The sequence below is a fragment of the Helianthus annuus genome, chromosome 11 (genome assembly GCF_002127325.2).
Source record: "Helianthus annuus cultivar XRQ/B chromosome 11, HanXRQr2.0-SUNRISE, whole genome shotgun sequence".
NCBI classification, from domain to species: domain Eukaryota; kingdom Viridiplantae; phylum Streptophyta; class Magnoliopsida; order Asterales; family Asteraceae; genus Helianthus; species Helianthus annuus.
Window position 1 is genome coordinate 155,063,053 of NC_035443.2, and position 23,335 is coordinate 155,086,387.

At 37.4% G+C, this 23,335-nt stretch overlaps 1 protein-coding gene and 2 long non-coding RNA genes across 16 annotated transcripts; 1 reads left to right on the forward strand and 2 right to left on the reverse strand.

The window, feature by feature from the left end:
* The first annotated feature begins 1,105 nt into the window (after positions 1 to 1,105).
* Positions 1,106 to 19,733, forward strand: LOC110881129 (single myb histone 3). The gene is made up of 6 exons (XM_022129490.2): positions 1,106 to 1,282; positions 1,894 to 1,988; positions 18,507 to 18,597; positions 18,693 to 18,776; positions 18,948 to 18,975; positions 19,516 to 19,733. The coding sequence occupies exons 1-6, from the start codon at positions 1,136 to 1,138 to the stop codon at positions 19,731 to 19,733; spliced, it is 663 nt and encodes a 220-aa protein (XP_021985182.1). The 5' UTR covers positions 1,106 to 1,135.
* Positions 2,217 to 2,773, reverse strand: LOC110884556. The gene is made up of 2 exons (XR_002561308.2): positions 2,720 to 2,773; positions 2,217 to 2,591 (listed from the first exon to the last, which is right to left on the reverse strand). It is a non-coding gene; the product is annotated as an uncharacterized LOC110884556 (long non-coding RNA).
* On the reverse strand, positions 13,753 to 18,319 carry LOC110884555. 14 transcript variants are annotated; one of them, XR_004871173.1, is made up of 11 exons: positions 18,038 to 18,314; positions 17,731 to 17,812; positions 17,579 to 17,627; positions 16,979 to 17,174; positions 16,642 to 16,721; positions 16,023 to 16,135; positions 15,831 to 15,941; positions 15,621 to 15,764; positions 15,360 to 15,545; positions 14,488 to 14,521; positions 13,753 to 13,812 (listed from the first exon to the last, which is right to left on the reverse strand). It is a non-coding gene; the product is annotated as an uncharacterized LOC110884555 (long non-coding RNA). The 14 variants fall into 14 exon arrangements; XR_002561299.2 differs by having other exon boundaries at positions 15,360 to 15,764; positions 18,038 to 18,313; XR_004871172.1 differs by lacking the exon at positions 15,621 to 15,764 and having other exon boundaries at positions 14,488 to 15,545; positions 18,038 to 18,319.
* Positions 19,734 to 23,335: the final 3,602 nt, after the last annotated feature.

Genomic DNA, 23,335 nt, shown 5'->3' on the forward strand with positions numbered 1-23,335 from the left:
TCGGGCGGGTGGATTACAGGGTTTTCCCCGGAATTGGTGATGGACGACTCATGTTACTCTCGGAGTACTCTGTTTGTCCAGTGGGTGCCCCGAGAGTGCTCGGTATTGATTTGTTTGCCGTTCAAAAAAAAAATATCTATTATGTTTAGTTTCATTTCCTTTTTAACTAGAATTGGCCGACGTCCACCTTATCAGTGATTTCAACCAAGATAGGCGTATATGAAAATACATCAACTGATAATGGGTGTTACAAATGTAATGTTCACAAAATTCAAATATAATATAAATTTCTTTATTTGAAAACTAATCTGTCTTTTCTTTGGTCGAGGGACTGTTGTTACTTTTAAGATTTATTGGACATACACAATTTCGAATTAGTTACTTTATAATATGGTAAATTGTAATAGATTTTTAACCTACATCCGCATACGTGTTACATAAGTCTAGGTACTTCCATTAATTTCCTATATCTTACAACTGTAACGTTCACAATTCTTTTTTATTTTAGAATTAAAATTTATGATCTTTATATTGTTTATTTGTTTTGTTAATTTATTTTGTTTTTTAATTGAGAATACGATCGTTATATTATTTTTTCTTGTTTCATTTATTTTGTTTTTTTAATTTAGAATAAAAATTCAGATTAGGGTTTATCCAGCGTTGTCAGCTACTTATACGGATGCCGCCCCCTGCTCTAATACAATAACCTCAGGGCAAGATGATCGAGAGATCTGATTCGCTGTTTTTGTAAGTTGTTTATTAATACATTGATTGTTTTTAAAAGGCATTGATCTGTGGATTTTCTGGGTTGAACGTGTTCTGATCATTTTTTTTTATTTGTGCGTTAGCTGTCAATCCGCTCACTGTATACACCGATCTCTCTTCGGTCTATGTGGATCGGATCATAACATGGTGATTCTTCATAGGTATGGTCAAATCTATATGTTCGTTATATTTTGTTGTATTTTGAATGTTAACATGCACATTTATTCTTCATAGGATGGTCTTATTGACCCATGGTGGAATGACTTGTAGCCCTCTAGTGAGGTATTAAATAAGGGTATTCCACGACAAAAAACAAAACCCGATTTTATACGTGGTGACTATCAGACGAAAGAGAAAACCCTAGGGATTGATGGCACCGAAGAAGTGGTGGACATCTAAGGAAGAAGAAGCCTTGAAAGCTGGTGTTAAAGAATATAAAGCAGGAAACTGGAAAGATATTCTTAAAGATCCACGATTTGCTTCTATACTGGCTAATCGAACGAATATCGATCTCAAGGTTTTTCTTTTTGTTTTTGTTACTTGCAAGCCCTTGTATATCATCGATCGTGAATCTGATTCTGCTTGTTTCTTTTTATGTGATCAAATTTGTTACTCGTGATAAATGTTGATAAGGATTGTGCAGGAAAGAGTTTCAAATTGTGATTATTCCTTTTCTGAAACCTGTATTGATTTCATGATACCGATAAAAACAGATCTGGATCTACATACATCTACGTGCAAACAATTAATTTTTGAGTTATTACTTATATGAGCTCTGTCTTAAGAGGGCTTAAGATTTAGTAATTACCCAATTGCAAGTTACGCTTCTTTGAACTTCTTAATCTACAAATTTTGTATGGCCAGCTTATATCTTCTCAACATGTAAAGTTTTCTAAGCTGTTTTATACAAACATACGATGTACTAATTTTCAAAGATTTGGTTGTGTGATATCTTCAGTACTTATTTGCCGAATTGCAAGATACATCTTTTATAAACTTCTCAATATATAGATTTTGTAATGCATATACACATATCATGTATTCATACCTCTAAATTGTATTTAGAGCATTTGTTATACGTGTGTTTTCACATGGTATGGTTTAATTTTGTTATCATTCTGTGTGCAGGACAAATGGCGAAATCTGAATGGAGGTGGTTGTGTGTCTGGCGGCAGAAGGAAAGCTAGTACTTCTCGCCCGCCGGATAAGAGAATAGTCCCAAAGTATGTTCCTTTTGAACTGCTTTAATTGTATGTTTGTGTTAGTTGTACTTGCTAATTATTAGTTAACTAGTGCTAATACCTGCGAATTTCGCGGTGTTGAAAAATGATATGTTTTTTACTTTTAGAAAAGAAATTACATTACTTATCATAAAGAAACTATACACGTGAACTTATTATCGAAATCTGAGGATGAATATTAAAATAAAACGAAGCATCGAACTATATATGTAACAAAATCGAAAAGATAAATAAATGAAAAAAAATACTTTTTTCTGGTTTGACATATAATTAGTCAAAACCTTCTAACATTCATGAGATTCAAAGACCTTTTAGTGTTGCTCCTTTTAAGTCAAAGATAAAAGTAATAAAAAACATCTACCTCTCTAGTCTTGTTTTTTTCCAGCAAACAAAATAACTATATTAAACCACAAGGCCTAGCAAGCTGATATACAGAAAAAGACGGTTTGACACAAATATCCCAACAGATATTAGATTAGACTGCTAGCATCTGTTCTTTATCCAGCCAAAAGATCTGGCGACAATCTCTTCCACAATAACATTGGTCGATCTCTTAACCTTTTTGAAAATCCTGGCGTTTCTCTCCTTCCAAATAAAACAAAAAGACTTGTAAAACAAAAAGATCTTCCAAAGTTGGTTTAACGGAAAAAAAGGACTCAAAATTTTGGAGAATATGTAACTACCCAAAAAAAAAAAAAGAAACAGATACTCACCGTCTAGACTGATTGAATTAGGTTGATTTTTAGGTGGATTAGGCCTATGTGTTGGTGCACTTGTGTCTGTACTTTGTCTGTATTTCGTCACGATATAACGATGTCTTTTGTTAGTCCTGTAAGTTTGACCAAGTCAACCATCCTCCTGGTTTGACTTGGCCAAACAGTTAGAAAATGGTTGTCACATGTTTGTGTCGAAGGATGACTCATCGAAGGATAGTTTAGATCCTTCGATGAGCTCGAAAGATGAATCTTCGATGGATGTTGATGGACCTCGATAGATCATCCTTCGAGGTACATGTAGATCCTTCGACAGCTTTCAGGTCGATAGATGATCCTTCGATTAATCTATCTGATCCTTCGACCATACAACCTGTGTTGGGTATGTATACCCATGTAGTGTGTTCATTTCATTCATGACACGAGAGACAGAAGGATAGAGAGACTGAACACACACACTGTTAGAGAGTTTACAAAACAGATTTGTAAACATTGAGCTTGTAACCGAACCTTTCATACGCATTAATACAAGTGGTGTTAATCGGTGAATATTGTGTATCTTGTGTTTATGCTTGTTTCATCTCGGTTTGCACTCTAGCTTGGATTCCGCACTTGCTAGTGTGTTTCACATAACAAGGTTAAAGTTTGACCTCATCCTCCGAGGGACCTACAAGTGGTATCAGAGCCGTGGCTCTTTTCCTTGTTAAAACCGAGTGTGTACAAGACTTTGGAGTGTTTGGACACATGGTTTAGCACCCGTTTTTAGTGTTTTTCTCGCTTTTCTTGACGTAAAAACGTGTTCGAAACCAACCGGGTGTGTTAAAGGACGGGTTGGGTAACTTAAAAATTTGTTTTTAAGAAGCTTGGTCATTTCCGGCCAAATTCCGGCTTACTCCGGTGACCGGTTTCTGGATAAGATCTTTCCATTTTAAGCATATTTTATTAGTCAAATCGGGTTTGGTGAAAAAGTATGGTCTGACCATACCTTTCTGCCGAAAGATCTCTACCAACCCATCACCTTTTCACCAACCTTTCACTTTTCGTGTCAGCTGTGTCAGTAGATCGAAGGATATCCTTCGAAGTCGAAAGATCATCTTTCGATCAGAGGAGGTTCGACAGATAATCATCCTTCGAACATCCTTCGAAGTCTGTGACTTATCTTTCGATCCAAGGAATATTTTCGAAGGATACATCGTTCGATCTACAGTTATTATTCGACAGATAAGGATCCTTCGTCTTGGAGAATCTTTCGAAGTCATTGTTCGAAATTCAACAGTGATCTTTCGAACACTGTTGATCCTTCGAACAAGTATTATCTTTCGATTCTTGTCTGTTTAAATTTAACAAGTTTGTGTTGTCTTGTCTTTCGATCAAGGGATCCTTCGGCTGGCTGTCACCCTTCGAGATATTCATATAGACTTCATTTTTCTTATCCAACATGAATCCGAGTTGGTGGGGAACTCCGGCTCCAGATAGTGGAAAATATACAAGTACGGGTTCAACCCCCTCATGGTGGGGTACACCGGCTCCAGATAGTGGAAAGTACACAAATACAAGTCTATCTCCCTCATGGGCCGAATCTCCGGTATCAACATCTTCACAAGCAAATGCCATATGACAGGTCAATGGGCATTAGTATCGAATCAAACTCCGAGCATTCAAAGTATCTTATTAAGCAAAAGCGAAACCGGAAGTTTGAATCGACCTCCAAAGTTGATGCACTTAAACGAGTATCCAGGCTGGGTTGATAGATTTCATACATACGTTCTTGGTCAAAATACTGAACTGTGGATACGTTTCACTACAGATTTCGATCAAGCTATAGAGGTTGCTGCTTCAGATACTGCTACGTTTGCCGATCTTCCTGAAGATCAAAAGAAAAGAAAACGTATGATCTGGAAAAGAAAGCATACGCCATTCTCACTCAGGCGTTAAGCAAAGATATCTACCACCAGTTTGTCAGTTTCAAGACAACGAAGAAGTTGTGGGACGGGTTGAAAACCAGAGGAGTAGGGAATGAAGCAACACACCAATTGCGTCATGATCTTCTCAAGAAAGAATTTGACGGTTTCACGTGCATGGATAAGGAGTCTTTGGGAGACATGACAAGCCGGTTTTATCACTTGCTTACAGAGTTGAACAATTTTGGAGTAGCGACAACTATAGCAGAGGTGGTGAAGAAGTTTGCTGATGCATTGCCTCCACAATGGAATAGTTTCTTGGAAATCTTGAAGTATAACGGAGTTTTGAGAACTACAAACATCAACGACTTCGTGCAGCTTTTAGAAAACAAGGATCAGGAGGAAACATTAAAGGCAAAAAGAGTTCCATTGCCACAAAATCCAGAAATGTATTATGGAACTTCCAGTTCTTCGTCTGCAAGAAACGGTCCACATGCTCCACTTCAAACGGCGTTTGTCACAAGTACAGATATGTATGGCAATCCGGTACAAGTTCCTGTTAAGCCAGCTCCCACCACAGACATGTATGGAAATCCTATACAACCACCTCCTCCTCCTGCTCAACAACAAGCATGTTATGGAGGGACATCATCTGCTGGTCAGCAATCAAAACCAAATACAGTACAGCTCGACACTTCAAGTTTTTCTAAGGTCAGTGTAGAAGTAGCAAGGGAACACATGGAGCTGCTTAACACTGTAGTGAGCGCGTACTGTGGGTTAGTGGAAGGTCAGATTGGCAACATTAATCTGACACAAGAAGACTATCGGCATATTGATAAGGAAGAGATGGACTTGATGGATATCAAGTGGGCCTTTGCTAGTGCTGTAAGAAGGGCAAAGGATTTCATGGAAAGTACTGGCAGAACCAGCTTGGAAAGCAAGAAAGACACCAAGTATGGGTTCGATAAACAGGCAGTAAAGTGCTTCAACTGTGGTGAACAGGGTCACTTTAAAAGGGAATGTACAAAGCCAGCACAGCACGGGAACCAGAACCCCTTCAGAAACCAAGGCAACCAGCATAACCAGAACAGGAACAATGAACGTACATTGATACCTGTCAACAACCAGAGCCAAGCTGGAACATCAAATGCCAACCGGGCACTTGTGGTTCAAGTGGATGAAGGTTGTGACTGGTCAATCCAGTTGAGTGGTGATGCTCCAGATGGAACAACATGTTTTGCTGAAGTAGTTAAGGATTTAGTTCACACCAGTGGTGGAGAATCTTCTGCCAATGGTGGTGAATCTTCTGAGGATGAAGACTCTTCGGGATATAGCAGGAGTTCAGATGAAGAATCCTCAAGTTCAGGCGATGATCATGTGGGTGAGACATCAAATGCGTCAGTCGATGCAGGTATTGATGAGCTTTTGGATGAAGCTGAAGCAGGAACTCAAAGAAGATCTATCTTGGTGGATCAAGCTGCTTATTCTTCGTCTTCTCTCCATTCAGCCTTTATGGCTAATGTCGACAGTTCATCAAGTCAGGTATGTGTCGATGAACCCATTGCTATTAATTGTGATAATTGTGATAGTTTGCATGTTAAATGTGTTGATTTAGAGGCAAACATGTCTGAGTTGCAAGGCAAACATGATGCTTTACAAGCTGCTTTGTTTGACTTGCAAGACAAACATGTTTCTTTGAATGCCAAGTGGTGTGAATTGCAAAGCAAACACGAGGCTTTGCAAGAGAAGTATGATGTGACATTCATCCACAATCAAAAGCTGACCGTGGATCTTTCAAAATGCACTGAAGCCAATATGTTTTATGAAAATCATGAAAAGGAGTTTAAATCGGTAATTGAAAAGTTAAAGAAAGATAAAACCGAGTTAACTAAAATGGTTTCCAGAAAACAAACTGACATTAATTTGTATATATCTCGCCTTGAGACTATGCAAAAAGAGATGGCTTGTGTGAAAACGGAAAGTGAGGCGATCCAACTTAAGCTAGACAGTTATTTGAGCTCTAGCTATGTGTTGGATCACATCATTGACGTTCAGAAAGAGAAACGGGATGTCACATGAATAGGTTATGAGAAATGTCCACCACCAGTGAGACACAATTATGATGCAATGCTTGACGAGGAGGATAGAGTGTTCTTTGAACCATCTGTTCCTCTAGATGTAAAGGAGTTTGCTACAGGACTCGGATACAAGAAAGAAGTATCATCAGATTCAGATGTATCAGCAGATACTTGTGTGTCTTCTGCTGAACTGAATCAGGATCCTCCGGTCATTACTGAGGATGCTGATTCTTCTGATGATGAATCTGATGATGCTGTCCCAGCAAAGTCTGATGCGGTGGTAAAAAATGAGGACATACCTCTTGAGAATCATATTCTATGTGAGCCTTCTGCAAAACCCGCTAAGACTGTTGCAATCGAGTCCTCGTCTACAAAAGAGTCGGAGAGTGTGAATTTGTTGTACACTCTTGTTGGTGATGATAAAATCTACTCTGACAATGATTTTCCTATTAAGAATGTTAATCAATCTTTAATAAGTAAAGTCTTTGAAAATTCGACAAGTAAGTTTTTAGAAAAGACAGGACCACGTGTTACAGTTACACAGTGTCCTCCTATTCCAAAGGCCGAAATTCGAAAACAATTTGGGAATAAGAAATTACCAACAGTGCAAAAACAGCAAAATCATGCCAAACCCAAAGGAAAATCACCGGCTCAAGGACAAAAGAAGCCGAATCAAAAGAAGAACAAAAATGTAAACTTTGTGAAATCGACGGGAACGGACAAAATTGAAACGTTTGAAAACAAATCTAACTTAGATTTTGTTAAGAAAGCAACTGTACAGAAAAGAAATGAACCAAGTAGTTCAAAACCTAGTACCTCGGGATCACAAAGTTCATCATCATCGGCAAGACGATCACATGATACTTCGGGGTTTGTTGAACGAAGATCATGTTTTGAGTGTGGAACAATTGGACATATAATTCGAAATTGTCCATATCTTCATAAACAAAAAGGAAAAGTTGATGTTCCCCGTGACCAAACTGACCGTAAGCAATCTGTTTCTATAAAGCAAGATCCCCGCCTTGTAAAAGAAAGGGAAAAGAAACAGAAACGCCAATAGGTCAAGAAAATTGAAAAGGAGATTAAAACCGATGTGGTTAACAAAGCAGCTGTTTCTGTAAAACCAGACAATTCAAAAACTTCAGACAACCATGAAGTTAAAATTTTAAAGAACAACACTGGTAAAACAAAACAGACCTGGAAACCAAAAACGGTTAATGAATCAGGGGGACCATCACAATTCACCAATCATCAAAGACAAGAAGTTATTGTTATTGATGAAAATGGAAGACCCAAGACCACAATGGCTTGGGTCCCCATCTCCAACTAATCAATTAAGTTCATGTGCAGGGTGTTCCAGGAGGAACTATCAGTAGTCATTGGATTGTTGATAGTGGGGCATCCAGGCACATGACAGGCGACATGAAGCTTCTCTACGACGTCAAATCTATTAGAGGAGGTTATGTTGCTTTTGCTGGAGATAAGGGAGGTTATATTACGGGTGAAGGAATGATATCCAACGGGATTGTCAGCCTTGACAAGATCAACTTTGTGCAACAACTTGATCACAATCTTCTTAGTGTTTCTCAAATTTGTGACAAACAATTCTCAGTACACTTTGATGCTAATGGATGTTATGTGCTGAAACCCGGCTTCAAAATTCCAAAAGAATGGATTCTCTTATCAGCTCCAAGGATAAATGATTTGTACGTCCTTGATATGAGCCAAGCTATTACTACGTCTGCACAAGCAACTTGTTTCGTTTCCAAAGCCACAGAAAAAGACTATCTCTTGGCACAGACGAATGGGTCACATTCACTTACGCAAAATGAATCATTTGGTTTCAAATGAATTGGTGAATGGTGTTCCTCTTAAAAACATCCATCTTCAAGACGTCTGTGTTTCGTGCCAGAAAGGAAAACAATCGAAGAAACGACACCCTACAAAGAAGATCAACACGGTGGCAGTTCCTCTTGAACGTTTGCACATGGATTTGTTCGGTCCTGTTAAGCACAAGAGTATTCGGAATGATCAATACTGCCTCGTGATTACTGATGACTATTCAAGATTTTCTTGGGTGGCGTTCATGGCACACAAGAGTGAAACCTTTGGCATTATCAAAAACTTGATCATTCAGATTGAGAATTTGTATAAGTTGAAGGTTAGGCGGATACGTAGCGACAATGGTACTGAATTTAAAAATCATGCCATGGCGGAGTTTTGCACTTCAAAGGGTATTCTTCATGAGTTTAGTGCAGCTTATACTCCTCAACAGAATGGCGTCGCTGAACGTAAGAACCGCACATTGATCGAGACTGCTAGGACAATGTTGGTAGAGTCGCAGTTGCCCATTCCATTCTGGACTGAAGCTGTGGCCTCTGCATGTTACACATTGAACCGAGTCCTTACAGTCAAAAGGCACAATAAGACCTGCTTTGAGCTTCTTCAAAAACGGAAACCAGATTTGTCTTATCTTGAACCGTTTGGAGCTCCATGTACAATCATCGATCCTAATGGAAAGTTTGGGGCTAAGGCAATTGATGGATACTTTCTTGGGTATGCCACCCCTAACTTACGAGTCTGGTCAGCCTTGGATGTTTGAGTACGATGACTTTTTCAATTCGATCAATGTTGAAGCCGTTGAAGAAAGTGCTGCGGCAAGGATGTTTTTCGAGAGTGACAATGCAACAGTTTCACCAGTGGTGCGTCCAATTCTTGTCAATCAAGAACCATCTTCGGTGAACAATAATACTCTCGACAATGAGGATTTTCATGATGCAACCGAATTGAACGAATCTTCAGAGGATGATGAATTTCTAGATGCAGATCAAGAAGCTCCAACAACAGCAGTTCATGGTACTTCAGAGGGTACTCCTCCAGTGGATGCCCATAGAACAGCTGAAGCTACTGCATCATCCTCTTCGTCAATTTCGGGCACTGATTTAGTTGTTGATCTGAATTTCAACAATCTGGGTATAAATATTCCAGTTCCAGATAATCCAGAAACAAGGATTCATAATACCCATCCTCAACAAAACATCATCGGAAATGTGCAATGTGGCATTCAAACAAGAAACATGTTGCGAAACAACAACAATGTAGGCCTGTATGCAGCTATTCGAGAATCCGGGCAACAAAACGATTGGTCTTTCGCGTGTTATGTTTAACAGGAAGAGCCAAGAACTTGGAAAGAAGCCATGAAAGATAACTCTTGGGTTGAAGCAATGCAGGAAGAACTGCAACAATTCCAGAAGCTTGGTGTCTGGAAACTCGTAGAGAAACCTGCTGGATACAAGAAGATTGGTACCCGTTGGGTTTTCAAATGCAAAAAAGGATGACCGCGGAGTTGTTATCCAGAACAAAGCACGTTTAGTCGTTCAAGGTTTTCGTCAGATATAAGGAATCGACTACAACGAAGTCTATGCACCTGTTGCACGTCTGGAAGCAATTCGGATCTTTCTGGCTTATGCCTCATTCAGAGGATTCAAGGTTTACCAGATGGACGTCAAAAGTGCATTCTTACATGGTGTGGTTGAAGAAGAGGTGTACGTCGAACAGCCTCCAGGTTTTGAAGATCCTATCCATCCCGATCGGGTTTGGTTGCTCATCAAAGCTCTCTATGGTCTTCATCAAGCACCGCGAGCTTGGTATGCAACCTTATCAAACTAACTGCTGGAGAACGGTTTTCGAAGAGGTCTTATCGACTGTACTCTTTTCATCAAAGAACAAGATGGAGATCTTCTTCTGGTACAGGTATATGTTGATGATATTATTTTTGGTTCTACTAATGATGTTTTGTGTTGGAATTTCGAGCGCATTATGCAGGATAAATTCGAGATGAGTGCTATGGGGGAAATGACTTTCTTTTTGGGCCTACAAGTGCAACAAACTGAGTCTGGGATATTCATCCATCAGACTAAATATGTTGGCGACATCTTGAGCCGGTTCCAGATGTCTGATGCAACGCCCATTGGTACCCCACTGCCACTAAATCACGGAATTACTCCAGACTTGAAGGGTGAAGCTGTTAGTCCCTCATACTATCGCGCAATGATCGGATCTCTTATGTACCTCACAGCATCAAGGCCAGACATAATGTATCCAACGTGCCTGCTTGCCAGATATCAAGTCAACCCGAAGGCCTCACATCTTGCAGCTGTCAAAAGGATTTTTCGTTATTTGAAGGGTTACCCTGACACCGGTCTATGGTACCCTAGGGATAATAACTTTGACTTGATCGCATTCAGTGATTCTGATTTTGGTGGATGCAAAATCGACGGCAAATCCACAACGGCTGGATGTCAGTTTTTAGGAAATCGCCTAGTCACATGGCAGTGCAAGAAGCAGACATGCGTCGCTACATCGACATGCGAAGCTGAATATATTGCTGCCTCAAGTTGTTGCTCCCAAGTCCTTTGGATCCAACAACAATTACGCGACTACGGTTTTGAATTCCTAACTACTCCTATTTACGTTGATAATTCTGCTGCATTACAGATCACTAGAAATCCTGTGCAGCACTCAAAGACCAAACACATCGAAATCAAATATCACTTCATACGTGATTGCTTTGAGAAAAGGCTAATCGATGTTGTTAAGGTCCACACCGATGACCAACGTGCCGACCTTTTTACCAAAGCATTTGACAAATCAAGATTTGAGTTTTTATTATTGGTAAACGACATTAAGGTCAAGCAAGAGTAAAACCAACATCGGAAAATCATTTTTGTAAATACCTTTGTGTTTTAATTTTATCTTAGTTTATTGATTTTAGGGGGAGTAAATCGAAAATCTGAAAATCCAAAAACATCGAAAAATTTCAAAAACACAAAAACAATAGAAAAACAAAAATGAGTTTCCTGGCGAGCAAAAGAGAAAATGATAGTACATCAGTGGTCTATCCAAACCTCTTTAAACCTTAAATGAAAAACGATAAGCAGCTCTATATAAGATGTATCGGTAGGCTCACAATCATTTTAAAGTGTGCAGGGTGATATAAATCTTAATCGACTGTAGACCAGGTGGGAACCATTCATTGGCATATGGTCTTAGTACCGAAATTTCGTTTTGTAGATTGCCGAGGTTCTGAGATATTCGGTCTTTATGCTGCTTATCATCTGGGTATCATGGTTGTATCTTTTACCGAAAAATAACGGGGACGCAAGTCTAGATCTTCCATGATACTATACATACGTGTACATATTGCATACGACCTCAATAAGTGATCAACAATCACATGTCCAAACAAATAAGTGATAAAATATCACATTTATCCGGGAGTCAAGTTCGTCTCTCTGCTGTACGGAAGTACTGACCTGTTCACGGACTTGCTCCTGTGCCCTCATGCATATGAAAATCAAGTTCCTCATCAATAAGTGATTCTATCACATAGGGCTTGTTTTTCAAATCAAAATAAGTGAGAATCTCACATCATATACCGTCAAACAGATGATAATCGGTATACTCACCGGTAAGATGAACCCTCGTGCATACCTTGATACGGGAATGTGTCGTGATGTGGATGAACACCGGTCGGTAAATATAAATCATACCTTAACGTATCCCCTCATCATGATTACATCTGATAAGTTGAGCTTAAGTGGACAAAAATACCGATAATTGTTATAGGATGCTTATCTTAATGTTAACTAATTGAACAACAAGAGCACTTTGGCATGACCGTATACTGATATGATTCTCTTACCCTCGAAACTCACAAAAAGAATGTCTGTAAATATTTATTTACTGCTTTCAGTCTTTACATTTCGAAATATTCTAAAGTGTGTTTTAATATAAACTTTATAAAAGCCAAAAAGATTTTATTTCTATTTTATTTTCGATCGTACGATGTTGGATCTCGAGTCTTCGCTACCTGAAACCTGAACGAAAACTGAATTGACTAAATCTTCATAAATGGTCAGAATTTGCAAGTTTTTGAAAGTTAAATCTAAAATTGAGAGATTTATTAAACTTTCAAACTGTCGGACGGTGTTTGATTGAAACATGGTCATTCGTGTATTGCTTGTTTATGCTAACTATTTTCCAAGCAGTTGTTCTCATTACGCGTTTAGATTTCTTGCATGTGCAGATTCTAAAGGCAAGGAGAACATAGTCGATGACAAGCTTCGGAATGAAGACACGACGTGAAGGCACTCAAAAGATGAAAATGATCGAGTTGCCGCTGACCATCATCAACACCACAAGGATCTCAAGCTGTAAAGATCAAGTCTTTCGCGAGCATAACTCAAGGGGGAGCTTATGTTAAGGGGGAGTTTGTCAACACACTTCCTACATGATATGGGTAGTTTGTTGATACACTTTCTACTTTCAAGACGTGAAGACTTTGAAGATCCTCCGACATTGAAGACTTGAAAGGACGTCAAAGACTTGAAGACACAAAGTTCGAGACAAAGCTACAGCCAAGGGGGAGTTTGTTGGTGCACTTGTGTCTGTACTTTGTCTGTATTTCGTCACGATATAACGATGTCTTTTGTTAGTCCTGTAAGTTTGACCAAGTCAACCATCCTCCTGGTTTGACTTGGCCAAACAGTTAGAAAATGGTTGTCACATGTTTGTGTCGAAGGATGACTCATCGAAGGATAGTTTAGATCCTTCGATGAGCTCAAAAGATGAACCTTCGATGGATGTTGATGGACCTCGATAGATCATCCTTCGAGGTACATGTAGATCCTTCGACAGCTTTCAGGTCGATAGATGATCCTTCGATCAATCTATCTGATCCTTCGACCATACAACCTGTGTTGGGTATATATACCCATGTAGTGTGTTCATTTCATTCATGACACGAGAGACAGAAGGATAGAGAGACTGAACACACACACACTGTTAGAGAGTTTACAAAACAGATTTGTAAACATTGAGCTTGTAACCGAACCTTTCATACGCATTAATACAAGTGGTGTTAATCGGTGAATATTGTGTCTTGTGTTTATGCTTGTTTCATCTCGGTTTGCACTCTAGCTTGGATTCCGCACTTGCTAGTGTGTTTCACATAACATGGTTAAGGTTTGACCTCATCCTCCGAGGGACCTACACTATGTATTGTTACTTATTTGACATCCACTTGTAGGTTCTTGTTTCTCCGGTCATGATCCTGAAAAGATTAACCATACACATCAAATAACCATATTTTATGTCCATAATAGTTGAAACAATGAAAAGAGCATGATACACATTACTTTTTACGGTTAAGGGCTCGCTTTTACGTATCTTTCCAGTAATTCGTTTTAAAAAATAGTTCCAATTTAGATCCAGTTCAGAACCTTAAAATAGTTAAACATCAGTACTATTTCCAGTAGTTACATTTACTTCAATCCTAACTACGTACAATTTTAGTCTTTTAGATAAACAAACATGATCTTTAAACAACCAAGCCCACCCACAACTATAAACATACATGCAAATAAAAAAAACCCTAAATTTCATGAGAAAAATACTATTTTCAGCAACTTCTTTCTCTATACATATTATATGGTTAATTGTTGGTCTTAGCGTTATGATAATTTAAAGATTGATGTATATAACTGAAAATGAAAGACCCATGTTGGCGAATCAAATCAAACCCATAAATAAGGCTAAAAATGCCAACTTTTTTTTTCAAATCAAGACCAAAGAAAAAAAACCCCAAAAAAACCATCAAGATCATGGCTAATTGATACTAAACGATGATAAAGCACTCAAGATCAACTAATACATTAGGTTAACTGGAAGAATCGAAAAATAAGCTTACTAAAAAGGATTAATACTTCATCTAGAGATGGAATCGTACCTGACCTTGATGGATTTTATGTCATATTAAAAACCTACAAACACAGATTACATCAAAATAGCATATCAGATGATATATAAACAAAGATCGAAGAAAAGAACGATGAGATGAAGTTGTTTATTACAAATAAATCGAAGAAATTAACAGGAAATCCGAATATTATTCGATGAACATATACCTTGGATCTTGGATTGTTTGATTGGAAAAGAATGATAAAACCCTAATCGCCCTTGGCGTCTGTGAGAATATGAAGAATAGGGAAAGAAAATGGCCGGGTTGTTTGTTTATATACGAAAACCCATTTGACCCGGATGGATGTAAACGGATCCCGTGTGACCCTTCACATAATCCATCATATTTTTACATTTATAAACTAAACGGATCAACCCGCGAACCCGAACCTGACCTGTTAAGCTAAACGGGTTCGCGGGTTCGACCTGAAACTGACCCGAACCCATTTAGGGTAAACCCAAACCCAAAAAAATTCGTGTTCGTGTCGTGTTTTCAGGTTGTGTAAGAAATTCACACCCCTAAAAAAAGCTGAAAGAGTATAGTTTTGACCCACATTTAAAATTACCCTTTTTAACCTATATTACACTCAAATCTTTATAAAAAAAATAATATTCTAAATTTTTAGAGAAAAGAATTTGACAAAGTGTTTGTATGTTGGCCCAACTCAAACCTGATCATTTTGAACCACATCTAAAATTATTCTTTTTGACCAACTCGTTCATTTTTCTACCTTTATGAGGATGTATTTGTGCATTGAAAGATTACCCATATTTGGAAAAGTATTGAGACTAATACTTAAGATAAAAATAATGCAAAACGCTTTACAACCATCCTCATAATATGATTGAGACAAAACTTACATAATTTTAAGGCTAATTAAGCCATCTAGATCATTGCCAAATGACGTTAGCTTATTGAAACTCAGATTCTTGTCCTTTTAAGTACAAAAAACTTCTTGATTCTTGGTTCTTAGATTTGAGTCATCCAATTCTTGATCGCTCCAATAGAGACTTTGGTAAATAGCCAAGTTCCCCTTAAATCCCAAGCTTACATAAAAAATAAAAACAAAAACTTGGAGATCATTTCTAGAAAGAATTTGAGCATACTTGGATAAGATATACCTATGGGGCCAATTCATTAAATCCTCTCCAGAGGGTTTAAGTAACAAATCAATAAAAATTGGCATTGGCATTAAGTAGAAATGTAGGGGCCAGGTTCTATGGTCTATACTCTGTCTCTAACAAATCCATGTGTTTCAATAAGGCCTAGAGTTGAGAGCTGCATCAAGAAAGCATGTATGTGAATTAAATAAAGAAAAAAGAAACACATACCTGCAAGAGCATAAATCAACAATCTCTTTGCTATTGACAAAAAAACAACTCTTCCCCTTGCTCATTTTATGAAGAAAGTTAACCAAAGCAATTTTCCATAAAAATGCAAACCTATAAATATGTGTACCTTTAAATAATTATGATCTACAAATGTTAGTTATTTCATCTTGAATTATGTTCCTTAAAACTCACTTTTCTATCAACTTTAACTCATTAAGGATAGGTTTATTATCCATGTAAAAAGCTCCCATTAGCTAGAATACAGGGATCTCTATAGCAAAATGGAATGGTGTGCGTAACGTGACCTGCAATTAAAAATATCATATTCATAAAGATATATACTAATATAGTGATACATTTAACAAATAATGAGGCAAGCAGGGTCATGGGTCAGGACGTGTTGTTTTAAAAACACATCTTGGTTTGGGTGAGAGAACGTGTTTCAGCAAAAGTCAGTACACAGACATTCAGTATTTTTCACAAAATCATCAGATTTATCTAAGCCAAAACTCTTAAAAAATCAATTCAAAAAAATTTACTAATATAAAAGATTAAGTTTACAGATTTCAAGTTGAAAGTGTATAGTTTTGACCCACATTTAAAATTACTCTTATTAAACCTATATTACACTCAAATCTTTAAAAAAATAATATTCAAAATTATTAGAGAAAAGAATTTAACAAAGTGTTTGTATGTTGGCCCAACTCAAACCTGATCATTTTGACCCACATCTAGTATTATTCTTTTTGACCGACCCATTCATTTTTCCACCTTAATGCAATTCTTACATAATAAAAGGACAATAAATTACCTAATTGCGTTGCTGTTTTATCCAATCCAACAATTTCAATTCCATCTCGCTGTTCAAGTAGTCCCTCAACTCTTATACAACTGCAAAAACCAACTAAGCATTGAATCAAACACCTTACCTACATAAACATGAACTTCTTTAACTTCTTACTTTGTTGCGCCTTGCTCATACTTTTTCATGAATGCTCAATTTAGGCTTCAAATTAACTGTTATATTCTCAAATTGATCAAAAGTAATCCTTTTTTTTGCACAATTTCGCAATCAGAAACCTAGAATTCCATCAATTAACTGTAAAACTAAAAAAATGTATAATACGAACATAAATGAAGCAACTTACGTGCTCCCATTCAGAGAAGGACATGGGTCACGGATCACACAAATTGCTACAAAATGAACTTCCCAACCAGCCGTAGTGTTGAACCAAGTAATCGAGATTCAAGTTTTGAGATAGTGTGGAGTAGAGAAATGTGATGCATTCAATTTATGCCACAGTGGTTCTGGTAGGTTATGAACCTGCTAGAAAAATCAGAGATCTGTGGAACTAAAATCATCAGCCGCGCCTTTTTAAACCAAAATAAATAAAACCCATTTTCTTGCCCTAATTACAAAAACATAGTTTTAAAGAAAAGATATATTATCTTAAATGCACTAAAACACCCCCTTAATCCCAAATACATATACATCAAAATGATCTTTGAGATCAAACCTAGTATTATTCTAACAAAAATTGATCTGGACTTTGTTAATAAATCATAAATTAACAACAATTTCTCACATGTCACATACTTGCGGATAAATTTTTCAATGCAATGATAACTGTTTTCATATAAATTATAAGTTGAAAATAACACCAAATCACAGCAATTCAACAACAAAAACTGAAAATCCACTTGAACTGATCTCGAATTAAACAAATAGGTCAAAAGTGTGTGCATACCTTCCATAGCTCTGAATTAGGTTTTGTTCGCTAAGCAATCTCAATCCATCTTGCGTTATATACGGTGAAATTCAACGTTGTAAAGTTCTAAATTAAGAAAAATCCAAGAGATTTGTGACGAAGATTTTGTAATTGAAATCATATAAACTCACCTTGATAAGATTTTGGCAGCGCCATTTCAGACAGAGGATAATTTTTTGGATTAGGTTTTGTGAGGAAAATAAGGAATCGTACCTGCTAGTGATGTGTGCTATCAGAGATTGCAAAATAAACAAAAATGTTAAAAAAACATACACAAAGATAAGTCTAATCTGAGTATTATTAAGAGGTAAATATTAGGGTTTACGTGAAGACGGAAAGAGGCAAAACATATCTGATTATCAATTGTTAAAATCATATCGATGAGATACAAAAGTTTATGGATGAAATACATAGAACAACATATAATTAAGCAGATACCTGAATAGATTAACCTGATGGAACATTGGATTTTATAGGCTTGGATGGAACGACAGATTGAACGACTGAAGGATCCATTAGGTTTTGGAAGACATCGGCAGAATGAAGTGCGAATGGATGCGATTGGATGAGAAGGATAGGTGCGAATAAAGTTGCAGAAACCCTAGGATGTGAATGAAGATTAGAGATCGAGAAGAGACGTATGATGGAAGGAACAATAAGTGACCCGAATTACTTATTCGGATCCCGCGTCGGGTTTCACATCAAAGAAATCAAGAGATTAGAAAAATGGCGGGAAAATGAGAAATTGAGGCCCTAGTAGGTGGACATGTGTCCCCTAATTAAGGCTTTTATTAGGTTGTATAGATATGATTAAATATACTGTTATGAATTTATCGATCTCTATGACATAATATTGTTTTAGTTGATTGATAATTATCTATTTCCATCTTTAATGCTCTTTGACCAGGTACAAGTACAAGACAATGATTTACGAGTATCTCAAATACATTGAAGATCCCAATGGAACTGATCTTGATACGATGATGAACTTTCTTAAGGTCAGAATATATATTCTTTTATTTTGTATATGTTTCCATTGGTTTGTGCAGAGGGTGATCATTTTTTAGTTTATTGACGTTTACACTTGTTGCAGTCAAAGTATGAGTTACAAAGTATCTTTAAAAAATCATTTAATGCAGCGCTCAAAGCACTTGAGTTGAAAGGATACATTAAGAAGGTTGGTAACTCTTATCCTAAGCTGTATCTTTGGTTCTTCTGTCACCGTTACTTTTACCATCTATTTTAGCATCTGCAGCTTGTAGTATTTGTGTACTTTTATTATTATAGTGCTATGACATGTAGAAACTACTAATTTTTTGCAATCATATTTGATATTAATTACATGCAGGTGAATGACCACTACTACAAGGTCAAGGGTACGTCTTCTTCGGGTGCTAAAACATCCCGACAAGAGGATGTTAGGACAAATACTTGATAATAAGGGTTTTTATGTGAAACAAATAAGAGACACACAACTTCTAGTTCTAAATAATTTAATTAATTTGATACGGTTTCACCTCTCTATCCACTAGGATAGAGGTATGGTGGTTGTTGTAGACTTGTTAAAATCAAGATATCCTCATCCTGAATTCAAGCTCTAGGATGGTTACTTGCAATTTAATCATGATTGACTGCAGTGATGAAGAAAAGGCAGCAATTGGGGAACAAACAAACTCTCTCACACATCCATTTCCAGTTTTGTTCTCTTTGTTATTAATACTGAATATGGTACTTTTGGTTGAAACAGGTTGTTACTTGTCCTGCAAAGTTTGCAAAACATGCAACGAGCGATTGCGGACATCTTTCAACTGAAGCCTTCGAGGCAGCGGCTTATTAGGCTTTCTTGGAGGGGTCCTTCCTGTGATAGCGATGAGGATTCGGATGTCTTAACTTTTTCAAAGATTTGTATTTCAAAGGCGTGGAGTTCTCTTCTCCTTCATTTGGGGATGAAGAAGCTTTGATCGGAGACGATGGTGAATTCAGCTCAAAATCCAACTTCTTCTGCCAATCAGCAGTGGATCTAGGTTGTCCTGCAGAAGGGTTCCGGTTAGCGTCGCCTGGATCTGAAGATTCATTATCTTCAACCACATGCGTTGCTCAAACTGGATCAACTTTCATGCAACTCACTCAATAGATGTTGTTTCCCCCACATCAACCCTGTAGGGAAAGTGGAATTGTGAAGACTTTCAGATCTCTCCATCCACAAGATTTAAATGTTGTAGCTAGTATTTCTTAGAGATTTTTGTGCTTGAAGAGCTAGGCTGATTATTCAACCTAGGGGTTCTAATTGTAACATGTTGATTGCTCATAATGTTTTCATTTTTGTTTACTTCTTCATTGCTGTACGTTTTGTTTTGTTTTGTTTTAACTTATAGTAAGATGTATCGATAACGTATAGAATATTTTTTTATTGATGTTTTGATCTTTAATCTTTGTCTTTTAGCTTATTATATTTCGGATATGGGTAAAAAAATTCTAATTATTAGGGTCAAATTGGGTCGGTGCTATGGCCCATTGAAAACCAAAGCACATACCATTAGCTAGTTATTGCAGCCCATAGGGTATTAAAGGCTAGTGTGGTAGGGTTCGTTTACATGGTTTCAACTCTAAAGGTTGTGATGGTACATGTAGTATAAATTGGTTTTTTGGTGTCAAGAACAATGGTGGTGATCCTGTATTTCTACACTCTTGAAAGCATTATCAATTGCTTTAATCAATATTCTATTACTACATTGTTCTCAAAATTGACGTATTACAACAAACATGAAGTAGATGTTGGTGTAGTTTTTGTGTCTGATGCTGTTCGAATAGATTAGATTATTTATATGCTGATTATGTAATAGTTAGTGAAACGGTCAAACGAACGTGTATAGACCCGCTCGTTTGAAGTGGTCAAATGAAAGGGGTTATTCGTTTGACCGTGTGTGTTTGCAAGTGAAGGGGGGTGTGGCTATAAATACCAGCCCTTGGTCATTTGCAACACTTGAAGGGTTTAGACTTGCTGGAGAGAACACCACTTGGTCTCTCCCCGGATGTATGTGTTGATACATTTAATGTGGACGCGACTCGATTCGGTGCGCCCCAGAGATCGACACACGAAGCACGAAGAGCCGCGATCCATCATCCCCATGACATCACCATGATGATGTCATATGGATAAATCATCAATGCATGCAAGACTTATTTCATAAGTGAGTATTGGACGAAGAATGATTCATGTGATGTCACGAAGAACAAATTTGGACAAAGATTGCATTGGACTAAGATTGTCCACAAAGAATCACCTATTCTTCGTGGATGTCCATTCTTCGTGTGACAACTATGCTCTGTAAACGATTTACGATGTAAAACAATATCAGTTATCAATTAAACAATGTGTTTTGGTGTTTATATTTGTGTAATTTTGTTTGACGATTTTACGATTTGATTCTAGTTCGATTTCAAGCTTTAAATCGCTTTCTAGAAAGTTATACGCAAACTGATGCGTAAACGTAATCAGTTTAACGTGACAAACACTCTGGAACAGTGACATAGGCTTAACATACCTTAAATAACCTTTACATAACTTAGAAATAAGTTTTGGAGTGTTGGTGTGTCAAAAACAAGTTTATTCGATCGCAGGGACTATTTGCGTCAAACTGCGAAAGTATGCTGATTCGTACGGTAACGAACATTCCGGAAATTGATCATAAGTTAAACATACCTTAGATATCCTTTACATAGCTTAGAAATAGGCTTTGAGGGGTTCAGTATGCGAAAATACGCTTATTTGATCAAGAGGGACTAAAAGCGTCAAAAAGTGCATAAGTTTACATTTACGCACATATCTTATGTTCTGAACATATACGGACATCCAAAAGTTTTTTTAATCATTAAAATATTTTATTTTAGTGATTGGAATGCAAAAATACCATTCGTCGTGTAATTTGGATCGTTTTGGCTTCCGTTCGAGTTTTCGTCGTAATTAACCGAATAACGCAACCGTACAACCAACCGAACAGACATCCGAGATAATTTCATGCATGTTTCAAGTCCCCTATGCTCTAACATCCTTGTAGAGCCTTGAAAATGGGTTAACTAGGTTTAAACGCGTCAAAAAGGGCTTAAACGTGCTGCAGGGACCATTCTTGCCGAGTTTCGAAAGTTTCTGGCTCAGGTAGGGTGTGGCGTCACGCCACAGCAAGGGGTGTACCCGTGGCGGCATGCGATGGCCTACTTTTGACAGAATAAGTGTTTTTCAGCAACCAGCTTGAATTTGAGGGTCTTTTATGCAATTTTTCAATACTATGGACTTGTTTTAGAGCATTCCATTGTATTAAAAACCATGTTCCACAAGTGAAGGGTCAAAATTGAACCCCCTAACACATGGAATGATCTCCTTGATCCAAACTTACTATAAATAGAAGTGGGTTTTTCATTCATTCCTCACATTTGATTCAAAATCTGCTCTAAGTTGAAGTTTAAGACTTCATACCTGAGTGTTTTGGATCAAATTTTTTCTTGCTTGGACCTTTGTAAGCTTCTTTCATGCTTGTTTATGCTTTTCAAGCGTGAAAGTCAAACAATGTTTGACTTTCTGCTCTAACCATAATTTGGTCAACACAAAGTTCGTTCGAATTTTGCAACGTGAGTGTAATCACGATAGTTATAGTCCGTTGTGACTATACCTACAGATTACCACGTTGATTAGTCGAAGTGACGAGTCAAAGTTTCGGTCAAAATACGTGTTTATGCATATTTTGCCATGAAGCTATTTTTGGATATCAAAACACTTTGTTTTGATATCAAACCTGTTTTGTAACTTAGTTAAACATGTTTAACTCGTCACGTTTAGTCTAGTGCTTGGTTTGGGTCGTAAGTCAAGCGGTCTTGACAACCGCTTAGACTTTCAAACCCGACCCGTTTGGTCAATCGTTAGTATCCGACTAAGCATATTTTGTGACCTTAGTTGTATAGGGAATAACCTTCCAAGGTTATACCTTATGGTCACTTAGTTTAATTAGTTGTATGATAGGTAGTTTATATGCCTTAGGAAAATGACCAAAATGCCCTTTTCATGCATAATTTGAATTTAAGCATATGTAACTGAAATTTTGTCACTTAAATTGATTATGCAATATATTTAAACATGTTAGGGCATATAATACTTGTCATAGGACTACTTAGGCGTCTCGAACGCGCATTCACGCGAACGATGCGTTAAAGTAGCGTAAGCTACCTAAATGGGTCGTAACGGGTCGAAAGCACTTAGGATAGGTTCCGATTTAGAATGTAGGCTTTGTTAGACCATATCACATGAGTTCCAATACTCATTTGGTTTACGAGACCTCATTCTACCCGATCTTTCGATTTAGGTGTCGATTTATTAACTAGCGATCCGATTACTAGGTGCTATTTGATTTCCTTGGTTTGCTCGAGCTTTAGTAGTTCATTAATCGAGGATACTTTGCACTTCGATGTGAGTATATAGTTCCCCTATTTTACTGTTTTCGATTGTTTTGGTGTGATTCATATGTGTTAAACGATTTCGATGATTTCAAAAACGAATACTATGGTTTATATTAAACAATAACGATTTCGATAATGTGAACGAGCTTGTTGGACGTATTTACATAACGAATGACATTCATTAGCTTTGGCCGAGCTGACCAGTATTAGGTTATGGTACCATAGGATCTGACAAATCCCGTTATCGGACTGCACCCATAGTTATGTGTGGGGGTTATGTGGGTAACG